Here is a 16,719-nt window from a genome sequence, read left to right on the forward strand (position 1 = left end):
TGTTCTTACTTAGGAGGGGTAATCCTGCCCTCCAGCAATAACGGTCAGGTTGTTTAGACAAAGGAGAAAGGAACGGAAATAAGAGAATAGAATGAAGGAAGAAGGAAGATAGAAAAAATATATATATGTATTTACAACTTATGAATTAAACAAAAATATACAAGAAAACAATATGGCTGACGGCCACAACGTATCTCGACTACTTTTACGATTATAATTTGTGGAATGTTTTACTTGATTCCAGAGGGGGCAAGTGTCCTGTTTGCTCCCTCTGCTAGTGCCCCTGAATGTATTATATGATACAAATCATTCCATGCTTAAAAATGGTTTCCAGTGTCTCAACCTGTTTAAACATCCATACTTCAGCACAGAATGAAGTATCAAAATGAGCCAAAACAGCAATCGATCACAGGTAAATTCTAGTTACATTGAAACTAATTTTAGTGGAGTTTATGACATCAATTGGAAACCAAACATTACTATCAACTTTGACACTAAATCTATAATTAGTTAATAATTTAATAAGTGTGTTTACTCATTTCTTAACATTTGTATAAGGCTATAAATAAATGACCATTTAGCACTTTTTTATGATTTTAGACAATGAAATGAATTTAACATTGACTTTAAATTGACCTTAATTTAACAGATATACTACATTTTAGAATTTTTTAAAAAAATATACCATTATCATTTATATTAATACAAAGTAAGTTTAGAATATTTTCATAAGAAATATTGACAAAAATAATTTTTTTCTAACTATAGAGCAACATTAATTTTAGGATATTTACCACAAGAATTAATTGGAACATCCTGTTATGAAAATTATCATCAAGATGACATTGCACATTTAGCTGAAAGTCATAGATTAGGTAAGGATATAAAATTATTACATAAATTTCTCTAATACGTAATATGCTGTGACTTCTGAATATCAATTACTGCAATATCAATATCTCCAAATAAAGCAGTCTCGTTGGATGATGATTAATTGAGAGTCAGAGCACCCTCAACTAATCCACCAAGACACCATCCAATAAGACTGCTTTATTTTGAGACATTTCAATAAATCATTTTCAGTACATTGGAACGAAAAGGTGTGTAATCAAACTTTAAGCAAAATGCTCCAGAAGATGGCAGAAATTGTATTGTTTATGAAAATGTGATATCAAATGTCAGGACTTATTGTATGTGGGGTGCAGGAAAGTGAGGCAAATAGCTACAGTGACAAACCAACACGTTTATTTATATTAAGTCTTACAATCTAGCATGTCTTGTTCCGATGGCACTGCTGGACGGTGAAGTGTTGGCCCCGGGGCGGTTGGTTGGAGTTTCTAGGATAGTCAGAAGTCCTTGGATGAAATGAAAGAAGCCTGATGTCTGGAACAGGTTGATAACAGCAGGGGAAAGTCCAGATACTAATTTTCGGTTTGAAGCTGGAAGAAGTCTAGAATTCTTGGAGAAGTCTTCACAAAGGGGAGGCAGAGAAAAGTCTGCTTTGCCCTTGAGGTCCAGGTTTTTATAAGATTTCTCTTCCCTGGATCTCCAGCTCCTGATTGGTCGGTTTCCTGTATCTAGGCAGGTGACCGACCATTTTGAGCTACTAAAGGTTTAAATTTGACACTGTGTTTTAATCCGATCAAGGGAAATTAATAGCACCTTGAAACTCTTGCTCGTATTTAATTGTTTCGAATTCTTATAAGTCTGATACATAATATCAGAGCTGCATCTCCTTTTAAGGTTATTTAAAAACACTTTTCTCTCGATTAATAATTTTAATATTTCCCAATTTTATTTAAGGTTTTCTTCCAATTTCTACGAGCATTAGAATCAAAGCTTGATCCCTCGATTTGACATTTTTATGATTTTTTTAATACACGAGCTCAAGTATTGCTCAGGCTTCACAAAAAACTCATAGTATTAAAGTTTTTAATGAATATTTTAATGTTTATCCTTATGAATATTATTTCATATTTTTATTATAAAAGCAGTAATACTGTTTATAGAATATATATTTTTAAATATTTAGTTAGTGATCCAGTAGACTTGATTCATATAACCTATCTGATAAACGACAATAAATTACAAAATGGTTTTTGCCTATTCAAGAATGAAATGTTACTGGCAATAAGTGTTATATTGCCTTATTCAAAATTCTTTTTTTTATATATTTTAAAAGAACCATTAAGAAAATTAAGAGTGTATGTTAAAATAATTTCTGAAAGAACCTTGTTTTGATAAGAAATATTCTTTGTTTATGGATTCTTGCTATTATACGAAACTAAAAACATCTAAAGTTTACTTATTTTGTGATCACTTCATTCCCATTAGCCAATAATCTCTTAATAATAATTCTTCTCTCTCTTTTAGAGACAATGCACTTGGTTGGGTATATATGCCATATAATTCCAGAAATGTTAAAAGGGATATGAAAACAGAACAAAGAATGTTCTGTATCTTCTAAGTACATTTTCTAAAAGAATATTACAATTACAATAGTATTACAAAGAATATTATCTTTATCAGACTTATAATGAATTTAGACACATGAATGAAATATTTTACTATTGAAAGATACAAGAAGGTTTTGGGACAAACGTAAAATAATGTGTAATCAATCAACATGTGAAATGTGTAAAGTGTTCCACTGTATATTTTCTTCTTTGACACGTAAGATTTTATTTTCTACTCTGGGTTAAAATAGGCAATCAGAACTCCATACAGGTGTACATCAACAGTTATTCTACATGATTGTTCTTTTTGATTTTTATTACAAACAATTATTAATTTAATCACAACAATGTTATATTGTTGGAATTCATGATTCCTTAAACTTAATTTACAAATTATGTTAGACAGAAAGAAGGAAGGAAATGGGAGAATTATCACAGGCGAAGTACCTCTACATCCTCATATGGAGGGTTGTGGCTACGTCATCTTCATCAGTCTTGCATAGGAATGGCAGCTGTACAATGTCAATCTTCCTTCTCTTCAAGTTGTAGTTGCTGGTCACTACTATCGTCCTTCCACATTTTCACCCCAGAAAGTAAGAGGGCCTGTCCTCCCATCCACACATTATATATCTACCTCCTCCCTCCACTTACCTCTACCTCCCTCCTCCTACCTCTATGCTTATTGCCCCTCTAGGCAACTTATTCAAGAAAGACAAAAGAGAAAGACATGAAAGGACATCAACAGAACATTCTAGAATACACAAACAAAACAGTCTATAACCAAACACAATTAATATACAACATGATGAGTGATTGTCACAGACAATTATGGATTTCATGAGTTTATTTCAGTTTTAAGATATTTTATATTTATTTAATATATCTTAAAAAAAAAATAATGTTGTAATCCTAGTATATAATCAGGGTAAATATCTTATGATAATGTAGAATTTGTTTAATAAAATATTAAGATAAATGGAATTAGTATCATATTTTAGATAACTACTAGTGTCAATATTCAATAAGAAATTATCTTATACATTCTAATTTAAATCAGAACGTTCACAATTTATTATATTATAATACAAGTTTTAAATTAAAATATAATTTATAATAGAAATTTTATGATTTTTTTCTTGTAGTTCTTCAATCCAATGATCAAATTACTACTCAGGTTTATCAGTTTCGTACTAAAGAAGGATCATTTGTATGTCTTCAGACAAAATGGAAAGTATTTCAAAATCCATGGACCAAAGAATTTGAATGCATTGTAGCCATCAATACTATGGTTCCGTAAGTTGCACTTCACAATCATTTGGTATTTTTAATTGTTATTTATTAGTTCTTAATTATTTTGAACAGGTATAAATTGACAATAAATGAATCTAAGAGCAAAAGAAATAACTTAAGTTTAGTACTTTATTTCCACAGACAATTACACAGTAGATATTATTTGGCTAGAATCAGGCATTTGCTACATGAAGATTTAAATTGAATTTGTAGAAAATATCAAATTATAAGCTTGTATTAGTCAATTTATTGCAGTTAGTGGTTATAAAATGCTTTTTTAGATTCTCTGATATGATATAATAAGATATGGGGCTAATTTAATTTATTCAAAAAAAATATTCTATTCTATAGATCTGCTCAGGAACACAAAGCTAATTTATTAACTACTGAAGCCAGCTAAATAAAATTGATTAACATAAAAAAGAACAAATATAAAATAAGACAAAAACCACTCTTTGTAGTCCTGGAACAGAATAGTTTCATGAGCATTTCTCTATTCAAACAGTTTTCGAAATGTCATCCTGACCCCCTTCTCATGTTATTGGACAAATGTCCAGCTGACAGAAATCTCTGCTTTGCAGCAGCACTATATATAGTTATCATTCATATCCTCCATTGCAATTTGCATAGGCCCTCAAAACAGAATAGATGCTTGTAACTCTTGACTGTGGTATGCTAGTGCGTCTCTGGTTGGTTCCTCCTTACATTCTTTTAATATAGCAAAATTGCTAAAGTAGCATTAACTGCAGTCTTATCTATGGAGAATCTTCCACAGAACTGGGCTGTTTTTGAATCTTGGAACTCTATTCATATCTCTGGGTACAGCTCGTGCAATTGTCTCCTTACTATATCTGCATGTGCCAATGGATGTTGATCAGATTTTGTCAAAAACAGGACAACACTACACAACTACACTTCTTTTCATGTACTGTTGGAAAGCACTGCCATTTTATTGGTCTGTTATCTTATGTTCTTGTGAGTTAACAGTATTGTCAATCACAGTTACTGTTTCCTCTGTCATGGAATTTTAATGTATCAAAATTACTATGTTATTGCTCAACCCTTCCAAATTTTAATGACACTTTTCCAGTTTTCTGTTGATTCTGCCTCATATATGTAAACTTTTACATTCTTGTGCTTTTAGAATTACTTTACAAAGATTTTTGTTTTAAACTTGTAAATTTTAAACTGCAAACTAGTTCACATTAGATATTCTAAGAACAGCATAAGGAGTGTGAATTTCATACCATGAGCTTCTCGACTGCCAGGAGGCATACATAAGATCTTCCTGCGCATTGTTTGCCGCATTTTGCCATGTTCAATAGCACAGAAGGCTTGTGCTATTTTGCTGTTCTTTATGTTTTTGTTCGTTTATTAAACACAGTTTTCAGTTAAAGCAATGTATCATTATACATTCTTTCTTAACTTTTAACACAGCATACAGAACTTAAACTAAATAGAAGAGTTTATAAAATTTTAAAAATTCTTTTAAAAATTTAAATTCTAATAATTTTAAACACTGTTAATTTTATCATAAGAGATTTTAATACACCAAATTACCAAAAAAACTTAGACCAGAGTAAATGTTATTCAGTGTCCTTCTTGCATCTATTAACAAGCTTCTTTAAGTCTAAATCATTACAAGAAAGCTGGAAGCTTGTATTATTGTTTATACTAGTAACAGATTTGAAGAGTTTATTAATATGTTTATAATTGTATTTTAAAATTTTATAGTTTCATTTGTTTTACACAAAAAGGTAAATTTTAAAATGTTTGATGTTTTCATAAGTTAAATATTAAATTTAAAATTATTCACCAATTTCAGGTCAAAGCTTCAATATCCAAAACTGTTTAGAAGTGTAATAAATCTTTGAGAATCATTTGAAAAAGATATTGGGCTGCAAGTTGAAAAAATTGAAGATCTATAAATTCCTATTATTGTCTTCCTGTCTGTCCTTCCTTAATCTTGAGAACAGTGTTAGATAGAGGAAGGTCAAGACCAGATATGGAAAGAAGCAGGAGGCCCCAATTAACTATACATGAACTTCCACTTTGGAAGTCACATTATTGTAATTCAAAAATTATCTCCTAAATGAAGTTAGATAACAATGAAGTCATGCCAGTCATCTAACAGGAAAAGAATGATGTACAGGAGGCAAGACACTAATAAACTTGAGTGCATTGTGATAAAAAATTGCAGCCCAGCATTGTGACAATGTTATTTCTTTTATACATAACAAAAAATTATAGTTGGAGTTAAAGCAATGTATCATTATTCAAAGTGTAGCATACATTGAATTTCTGTTTGTAGTGTTTTCTTCTGGACTTCAGATCATTCATTGCTATGCCATTCATTGTAAAGTATTATAAGGTTAACAAATATGTATTGAATTATTATAATCAAAATCAATTTAAAATTATATATACATCTAATAAATCTTATATAAAATTTAAATAAATTTATTTAAGGGCTCCCAACTTTGGAGTGGTGGAAAGTTCCAATACTTCTTTTGAAGATATGTTAAGTAGTAATTCTAATAGTTTTGATGCTATCTTATCATCATTGCCGTCAGGAGTATCAAGTGGAGATAATATTCAAAGATTTTCAGGAAGCAGAATAGGAGCAGTTAAAATAGGGAAACAAATTGCAGATGAAACTGAATTACAAAAGTAATTATTTCAAAATACTATCTTTTAAGTTTAGAAATATAAAATCTAATTTATTTTTTTTAATTTTAAAATAAAATTAATAGTATTTGGTAAAAGTATCAAAATATTATTTTTCAAGACATTATACACGTATAATAATTTATTCCACACAACAAAAAAACTTGCTTAGAGACATGACACAGATGGAATTTGATACTGAATAAAAAATAATTTTTCTTATCAATTTCACTGTTAAAGCATCAATTATAATATCATACAATTTTAAACAAAGGAATGGTAATTCCATATAGTAACTAATCAATTAAGAATAAAATTAAACTTTCAAGAGTGACTTGTTGAAGGATTGATTACTACCAGACAATTAGAATGAAGTCGAGTTTCAAGATCAAGAGTTGGTTAATGTTACCTATGGTTCCAAAATGGCGTCTCCTCTGATTCCAGCAAATAGAAGAAAGGAAACAGTGGGGACGCATGTTCTAACCTAACCTAACCTATTCTAATAATTTTGTTGGTAATAATTATGGTAATTTATTAGAATAGGTTAGGTTAGAACGTGCATCCCCACTGTTTCCTTTCTTCTATTTGCTGGAATCAGAGGAGACGCCATTTTGGAACCATAGGTAACATTAACCCAAGAGTTTTATCTATATTCTGAATAGTTTTCTAAGTATTAATATAAAACATCTTAAGATGATAAAAATTATATCATCCTATTTATCATGGAAAATTATACATTCACAAGAGCCGAATTATCGGGCTAGAGTTGGCTATAATAAATAAATAATTAATAAGACAATTTGGCACTAGAGCTTGGCGTTAGGTGCCATCTCTTACTAAACTTAATAATTATAATTAAATTAAATAAATAATTTTAATAATTTGGAACTGGAGGAAAAGAAATCGGCCCGAAGCGGGACTCGAACCCGCAACTTCTGCTATCCGTGCAGACACGTTACCAGTTACGCTACCCAGACCTTCAGTCCGATCGCCTCCTCCAGTATATATAAGCTAACATGACAAATTGTCTTATTAATTATTTATTTATTATAGCCAACTCTAGTCTGATAATTCGGCTCTTGTGGATGTATAGCTTTGTAACAGGTTAGTCGTTATTTATTTATATTTATACGCCTTGCCGGGGTTGCGATGGCCGGTTGAGTGCCTTGGGAGGATGTGGGCACTTGATGTGTCCCCAGCCGGCATTGTAATGACCGTCGATGGTCGTCATGTTAGCTTATATATACTGGAGGAGGCGATCAGACTGAAGGTCCGGGTAGCGTAACTGGTAACGTGTCTGCACGGATAGCAGAAGTTGCGGGTTCGAGTCCCGCTTTGGGCCGATTTCTTTTCCTCCAGTTCCAAATTATTAAAATTATTTATTTAATTTAATTATAATTATTAAGTTTAGTAAGAGACGGCACCTAACGCCAAGCTCTAGTGCCAAATTGTCTTATTAATTATTTATTTATTATAGCCAACTCTAGCCCGATAATTCGGCTCTTGTGGATGTATAGCTTTGTAACGGGTTAGTCGTTATTTATTTATATCATGGAAAAATATAACCAACTTCTTTTGTACAGTATACACAAATCTATAGAACTATATACACTAGTTTTCAGATATACATAATCAGTTTTAAGTACTATATTGATTACATAAAATATTTCTTACATAATTTTTATTTTAATATATTAATAAAAGCATTTAACATTTATTTATGTATATATCATATAATAATAATGTGGAAGAATTAGTTCATATATTCAATTTTTTTTGTATTTATATCAATTTCTACAGAGGAAGAGATTCTTCAACAAGCAGTAATGATGTTTCTATGTTAGAAAATATTGGATTAACCAAAGTTCAAAATGTTTCAAGTTCAGCAGAGGTATATTCATTTAAAAGCTTTTAAATAATTTTTGTAATTAATAATTAAGATAAATAAATGTTTAATGATTTTTCTTAATTTGTTATTTATCAATAGCAATAGTTTTTTACTTCAATAAAAATTTGTTTTAATATTTTCAAAAGATATAAGGTATTGACTTTTCATAAAATACTTGCAATGTTCAAGTGTATGTCTTTACTTAAATGTAAACATAATACGGGGTGATCAAAAAGTCATGTGCATATGTTAGGAATCAATTTTTATTTTGTGAGGTTAAAGTATGAAACTATGGAAGGTAGTAAAAACAAAGTTTATAATCTGATCTTTAAGAAAAGCAAAACGAAATCGGACTATTACAACGTATGTTTGAAATTGTCTTCTCGTTCACAACTGCAGACACAAGCTCTTTTTATCAGGTTTGATGCCACCTTGTGAAGCACCTGGAAACTGAAGCTGACAATTACTATTATAATATTCCTATTTAGTTCATCTATTATGTGTGGATTATTTTTATACATGGCTTCTTTGAGATATCCCCAAAGAAAAACTGAGGGTGACAAAATCTGGTCATTGTAGGGGCCACAATCCTTTAGAAATCAGACAGTTGCCAAAGAATTCTCACAAGAACTGCAGAACCTGGATATTTCTAATGAAACTCTTCTGAAACATGTGCATGAAAGTGACTGGTGAAATAATACTCAACAATGAAAATCCATTTTTTCCAAGAAAAAACCATTTCACTTCTTCAACGAACAAAGCTATACTGCAACTCATTTTATGGCTTTCACACAAAAGTCAGAGTTTCTTTTAATAGTCAGAAGTCACTATAGTGACATCTTTTGGTGGGAGACATAATAAAAATAACTGACACAATTTACACAAATTAATATTTCAACATGTGTGACTATTCAATCACCCTGTGTATATAAATAATCCTTCTATAATAATGATAAACTCATTATTCAGTGTGCTTTGCATTTATAGATACTTCACTCGTGTACCAATTTTGTTGTACATTTTGCTTATTAAAATGATAACTGTTAAATAACGTAAAGAACAAGAAAGATCTGCTAACTGACTCTCGAAAGCATTCTTCCTTTTTAAAAAAATTTCTTAAGTAAATAATAGTAATGATAGTATAATTTTACTAAATTTGTATTAAAAATTTGAAATAATACTAATAAAGAATCAAAATTTAGTAAAGATTTTGATTCTTTACTAAACTCAAAACAATAAGCTTTTATAATTATTATCTTGCTTATAATTTTAGGATTCTTCCAAAGTACAAATGAGGAATCATCAAGGTGAAAATTCTGCACAAGTGAAAGCTATGTTGAACGGCACTACAAATCATTCACCTCATTCTAATCTTAGTGACTTTAGTTCTACAACTCAGACCACTGGAATTCGTGATAATAGTATGTAACTTATTTTCTTATATTTATTTATTTTTGTATGAAATAAAATGTGCAAAATGATTTGATATGTAATTTTGGCAAAAAATTAAAATTGTTTCACTAGTTTATTAGTATATTAAAACAATCTTATATTTCAAATAGCTAGCTAGTATATCTTGTTAAACTAAGGCCCTTACTGCTTGGAATGGACTGGTTTTGAGTAGCTATTATAGCTAGTTATCAGGTCAGTTCATAAGTCCATGCGCATTTCTATGACCTTGAGAAAAATCTTGTTTTGCTGTTAAAAATGTCAGTCTAATGTGATAATTTTTACACTGAAGTGTTAAATTGGATCTCATTCATATAATACTGTTCAGAATTGTCAACATTTCAGTTGTTTATTTTCCTTAAAATGGAAGTAACCGACGAATACAAAAGACATGTTTTATACTTTTTATTTTTAAGTGGTGAGAATGCTACAAATGCAGCCATAAAAATAAATACTGTACATAATCAAATAGTAATTATTGCAAGGATTGCGCAGAAGTGGTTTGAAAGATTTAGAAACAATGATTTTAGTGTGGAGGATAAGGCTTGTACTGGAAGACCCGTTGACTTTGACGATGATGCTCTCTCTGCACTAGTTGAAGCAGAACCATCTTTAACAGTTGATGAAATTGTGGAACGTTTAAATTCATCCCACGGAACTGTTCATAGACACCTACAACAAATCTTTTTTGTAGATAAAAATACGCATGAACTTATGGACTGACCTGATATAATGGACTTGCTATAGCAAGTCCATTACAACTAGCTATAATGGCATTTATATGACAGCAATTCATTTTTAATGTTTATTTTTAGATATTACTTGATTTAATAGCAATGGCTCTTTTATTTCAGAAAATGAAAAACTTTATTTATTAGTCATATTGCTTCATTGTGGATAGTTACTTCGTCCTTTTTTTTCTTCCACTTCTTTCTCATTCTCTTCATTCACATCTCAAGACCAATGCTATTTTTCAGCTGAAACACATAGTACCAACTGTTACTCAGTAAAAAAATTCTATAAGTTCAGGTGAAAAGTCTGGATAAAAATGAACAAAATAAACTGGGCCTCTTACCAGCCATAGCAAATGCTTTAGGCCAACTGGAAAAGTGTAAAAACAAATGGAGGATTACTAGTAACTTACCGTATTTACTCACATATAAGACGAGGATTTTATTCATTTATCCAGCTTCAAAATTCTAGGTTGTCTTATACGCGCAAGCAAAGGATTCTTTGCATTTTTGCAATAATATTTGTGAACCGTGTATTCGCATTTTTTACCGGATGCTTACCTTCTGGCATTTAAAACAAAAGTATTTTATCTGGGTCGTTTCAATCGTTCTTATGTATTGTCAGGAGTAAAGTTGAATAGCAATAGGAAAAGTAAAGCTTTTGAATTAAATTCCAATTAGAAATTCCAAAATCACACAGGAGCCTGATATAAGTTTTAATCCATTCCCACGTGAAATGGATGATTATTTGGAAATCAGGATTCGGAGAAACTCATAAGTGTAATCGACAGAGAGTGGATTTGATTGTCAAGAATTGACAAAAAAGTTCCCAATTTCCAGCTTTACCTGAACAAATTAGGTTGTCGATTTTACAAGAATTTTCCTTAAAGTTTAAAATGCCAGTAATTTTTTCAGGACAATGTGTGCATTTACGTGCATTTGATATAAAATTAGAATTGTATTAATAAATCTAATTTTTATTTTAATCTTTAAGTCACACCTCGTCCTATATGCGAGATCATCTTATAAGCGAGTAAATATGGTAAATGAAAACAGTGTGTAAAACTATTAATTTACTTATTGTTACATATTTCCTGAAACAGAACTTTATTTTTAGTCATCATACTGTATGTGTGTACCAGTAGTAATTTTTTTTTTAGGAAAAGGGCACTGCCCATGCTGTAATAAATTACCTTTCCAATTTGATGAACAATCTTCTGTTGCATTTCTCCAAATTCTGAAATACTTGGTAATCTATTGGCAATTGCTGCAAATATGGATTGCTGGGAATAGTCCTGAGGGCCTTGACAAACTCATTAGCTTAACAAATTCAGTATTGAAGTCATCTTGGAGCATCCTACTGTGCTTCACCCAACATGCTGAAGACAATCATGTACTGTACATCCTCAGTTTGATTACATTATCACTTAGAAAAAATAAAATTTATTTTTATTGTTTATTGTACCACACTTTAAAGAATATATTTCATCCACTAGTTTTGTAGTACTCTTTTGTATATTAGTTTTGCTGTTAAGGAATACTTAAGATAAACATATCTAGAGGATAAACAACTAGAAATCCAGTAAAGAGTTTCTTATTACAGTAGAGCATCGATTATCTGAATACTGATCAATCAAAACATTGGTTAACCAAAAGCGTTCTGGTTGACAAATTCAAATTTCTACTAGTGCTGAGGCATTGCAGCACTATCTCCCTCCCTGCCACTTAAACTGTAGGCCTAGTTTAATGTACTACATTATGTAAGGTATGTATTTGTAAGACATGTGATACAAATTATATACAGTACAGTTTTGTGATTAATACATTTTTTCGTAAATAATCAGTTATCCGAACAACCCCAGTCCCGAATTGTTTCAGATAATTGATGGTCTACTGTAATGTCCTTTATGTTTTAAAATGATTCAAAAAATTATTACAATATATGCTATCTGCAATCCTTTTCCCACTGCAGTAGTCTACTAGTGGCTAAATGGATAAAACCAGAGCTGTAGTCATGCCAGAGTATAATATAGTGGCACCCTGTATTTTTTTTTAAGCAGGGCAAAGCCCTTTTACTTTGTGAACATATAGGTCAGACATTATATTATGTACTGTACCTTGGCCAAAAAACTGAGAAAATTACTTTTTCCACAGGTTTTTGTGCTGATTAAGAATATTATTTATTTATTTATTTACTAAATCAACCTTCAGGAAGCCCCAATTACAGGTCTGTTTATAACATGCAAAGGAATATAATATAATAATAAAAATTGCTTAAAACTGTTGCTTAAAAACTAAATAAATCCAATTGTCATCCCAAATGAGTGCTGAAATGAGATTATAGAGTGCTGCCAGTTAATGAATATTTTGAGCAATATTAGATTTGTACGAAGGAATTTCAAATCTAAAGTAGTTCCTAGTAGATTCAGGTACTTTTTCAGGTAGATTTCCTTCTACAATATCTTCTGATATGGTTATTAACTGTTTCTAGTCTATGCTCAACTGTCATCCAGTTCACTGCTGAAAATAAAATCTGCGAGCAAAATGAGAGCTGAATATAAAGTTTATAGTACACTTATTTCAGGACAGTGTCTCAAAAATCTAAAAAGTCATTCCTAAAGTTCTACTCACAATTGTTATCTTTTCCACATTATAAAGGAAAATTTATCATAGTATGGGTCATTTTTTATGCATGTTAGCCATTTTGCAGATCTTGTATCACAAAATTGCATTTTGTCCATATTATGGAGCTTTGTATAAACTCCATGCTAACCAGTGCCCCAAGTGGCAATTCAAACTTGGGGCACTGGTTAGCACCCTATCACTTTTTAATTTATGACTACATCCCTGGATAAAAACCACTGAACACTAGTATTTGGTTATGGGTTTGCATCTCACCAACAGGCTGTCTGCATGGAGTTTTCTCTGCATGTATAACACCTACATACCTTTCTGACTCCATATCATCACTATCACTGTCAATATCTAATAATACTGTTTGAGTTCTTGCCATCCTACATTTGTTCTATTTGTTATTATATGCCTGTAAATGTGATCCTAAATACAGTGGTGCCTCGTATAACGGATGCTGCGAACAACAGACTTTCTGTTTGACCGTTACGTGACTCGAGCAACGGACTGGCTGCGAACAACAGACTTTCTGTTTGGCCGTTACGTGACTCGAGCAATGGACTGGCTGCGAACAATGGACTTTTCGGCATAATTGGTGACTGCTCCATGGGTGCGTTCTTTAATAGCGGTCGCTCTGCGTCTCCGCTACTACAGGAGCGCGCTGCTGTTCGTAGGCATTTAGGAATGACGGTGAAAGAAAAAAAGATGGCAGCGCCCGCACTATCAATAGTATCGTGATGGAGGAATCTATAATTCTAAAATATGAGCTTTTAAAGACAAAAGAAGGGTCCCAATTGTAAAATTTAACCATAAAATGGATTATTTGTTGAAAGAACATTCAAAATAGCCACGAAAAAAATTAGAATGCCGGCTACCATTTGAAAAAAATTCATAAAGACACATCACCGCGTGTGCTAACTCGCGCTTTCACAATTTCTAAATTTTCATTCATAAAACCACATAATGGATTCGGAAACAAAACTATCTGAGCCATGGAGGACATCATGTTGCTTCCACCGTAAACTACTGCTACAAGCGGCCGTTTTTGCTGTTCGACAGTGCCCACTCTCACCGGAATTTAGGAACACGTTCTGCAGGAATTTTTAAACAGATGTCGCTCGCGCAGAGTTACGCTGAGGAATAAAAGAACGCACCCCATGTTCATTTTTTCTTAATGATATAGTACGGTTATTTTATGCTGTGGAACGAATTAGATGTTTTAACATTTATTTCTATGGGAAAATGCGTTTCATATAACGGATGTTTCACTTAATGGACGTGCACCTGGAACGGATTAAGTACATTATATGAGGCACCACTGTAGTTGAAATTTCAATTTTTGTAATTCATCCTGAAGTCTAATTCCATCTCCTTCCTCTAACAGTCCAAGAACTAAATCTATTGACTTTTAATCCCCTCTCTCTAATCTGATCTTAACTTTTTCTCATTCAACTTTAATTACTCTCTACCTCATTAATAAATATAGTATCAATTATGAATAACATACACCATGACTCCTTTCTTCTCCAATAATTCACCTAATGTTAATAAAAAAAAAAAATGGGGGCCTAAAGTTAAACCTTGATAAACTCCAAATCCATCCTAAATTCTGTCTTTTTTAATAATTTAATCTATTCTAACACTTGGCTTAACATTTCTTTATGTTTTCGTAATTAAATTTATATAATTCTCATCAACCTTTTTTCTTCCTGACTCTGAGAGTTTTTGGTAATCTTGAAGACATCTCATATTAATAATGTATAGATATGTTTAACTGTAATTTTTTGACTACTTTTTGTTACCCATTATGAAAACTCCCAAAAATATTTCAAAATAAACATAAATTATGAACAAAAACAAACCATTCAATCAATTTAACTGTCACCTCTTGTGACTTTAGACTTTATAGAATTATGTAATATTAACGACATTTACGAATAACGTTCAAAATCAAATTAAAATAGTATTTACAATCAGTCCTTTAACTCAGATATTGCTTTTGTCCTTTTTAAAAATGTGAAAATTTCGTTGTTTAAAAGAATTTTAAATGTTCACAGCCGACTAGCTATGCTCAAGACGAACTTTTGCTACAGAGTTACTACAGCGCTCAAAGTGGCAAAAATGTTTATTACATCACTTTAGTAGTGTTAGAGCTACGGTAGCTGTGGGACAAGTGTATCTATTACTTAAAAATTGGGCAGTGGTTTGAATATTTATATTTTTTACACTTTTGTTAAAAAAAACTTAAATTTTTAAGTGTCAAATATTCTTAAATATATATTTATTTATTTTCAGCTGATTTGGAATTGATGGATACTTTGATGGGAAGAGAGATGTTACAGGCATCTTATCAGAATAATAGTAACGAAGGAAACGACGAAGCTGCAATGGCTGTTATCATGAGTCTTCTAGAAGCAGATGCCGGACTTGGTGGACCAGTAGATTTTAGTGGATTGCCTTGGCCTCTCCCTTAATTTTGCAAATCTTTATATTTTGCATACAGAACACAAAAAACAAATTTTAAAGCATGAAAAGTTAATTTGGATAATACAATATAAGTATTTATAAATTTTATTGATGATTAATTTGCTCATTTTGTTTTAAAATTAGATAAAATAATTTGTAAGATTTTTTAAATATGATATACAAATACAAAAGAATACTTACCAAATTAATTACATTTATCAAGTAGAAAGCAAAGTATAAACAAAGTAATTGTATTTTTGAAATTCAGAATTTATGTAATCTATTATCTTAATGTATTAGGAGAATAGATCAGGTTGTTCATTAAACTAGTAGAACAGAAAACACGCTCTAAGTTCTCTGATCTATCAGTTTTAATGAACAAATATATATTAATTATCGTAATTTGACTTAACTGTTTTATAACTAATTTCTAAACAAATGTGTTCCTTCAATCACCCAAACAGAATTTTATATAAAGAAACACAGTTATATTACATGAGTAATGAGAAAACTTTTTAGAAACCTCAAATGCAAATCTACAATACATATCTGTCATTAGGAGTTGATTCCTTAGTGATGAGCCCATAGCTCTTGAGATTCCCAAAATATTTTATTGAGAAAAGCAATTTGAATTGAATTTACATTTGATAAATAATAAGTTTTGATTTAATGATTAATAATGATATCGAATAGCCAAATATACTGATTTATTATTGATTTAGTTTCCTATTGTTACTTATACGGGATATTTGTAGTAGTTTTTTAATACGGGTAAACAGAAAGTAATTTTAATATCATTAACAAAATTATTTTCTGTTTAATTTCTGTTGTCCAATAATAAGTCATAAAATAAAAAGTTATTTATTTAATACATTATTTATTAAAAAGTATTTTTATAAATAAAAATAAATAATTATAGATATAACGTCAGCAACAGTAGTTGAGATAATATCTATAAATGAAGTGCACATTTGAATATATCAAATATGTTTGAAACTTAAACAAATGTTCTTATTTTCCCAAAATGTCATTTCAGCTCTATAAATAATCAAAGTAAAAAAAGAAAACTTTAATGTGTAATTTTCAATGTAACATTCTTAAATGATTTATCAAAAATAGAGAATTTTTGATAAATAAATTA

General features: G+C 30.7%; 1 protein-coding gene across 3 annotated transcripts in view; it reads left to right on the top strand.

Moving 5' to 3' along the window:
- The window catches only part of cyc (basic helix-loop-helix ARNT-like protein cyc), a 58,982-nt gene extending 43,305 nt beyond the window's left edge, over nucleotides 1–15,677 (top strand). For all 3 annotated transcript variants that reach the window (XM_067265844.1, XM_067265845.1, XM_067265846.1), the window contains 6 exons: nucleotides 769–875; nucleotides 3,599–3,749; nucleotides 6,216–6,416; nucleotides 8,214–8,304; nucleotides 9,575–9,722; nucleotides 15,408–15,677. In XM_067265844.1, the coding sequence (XP_067121945.1) occupies nucleotides 769–875; nucleotides 3,599–3,749; nucleotides 6,216–6,416; nucleotides 8,214–8,304; nucleotides 9,575–9,722; nucleotides 15,408–15,586 (877 nt within the window). In that variant the 3' untranslated portion in view covers nucleotides 15,587–15,677. The remainder of the gene's footprint in view (nucleotides 1–768; nucleotides 876–3,598; nucleotides 3,750–6,215; nucleotides 6,417–8,213; nucleotides 8,305–9,574; nucleotides 9,723–15,407) is intronic.
- The last annotated feature ends 1,042 nt before the right edge of the window (nucleotides 15,678–16,719 follow it).

The sequence above is a fragment of the Centruroides vittatus genome, unplaced genomic scaffold (assembly GCF_030686945.1).
Source record: "Centruroides vittatus isolate TY-2023 unplaced genomic scaffold, ASM3068694v2 contig_250, whole genome shotgun sequence".
NCBI lineage: Eukaryota > Metazoa > Arthropoda > Arachnida > Scorpiones > Buthidae > Centruroides > Centruroides vittatus.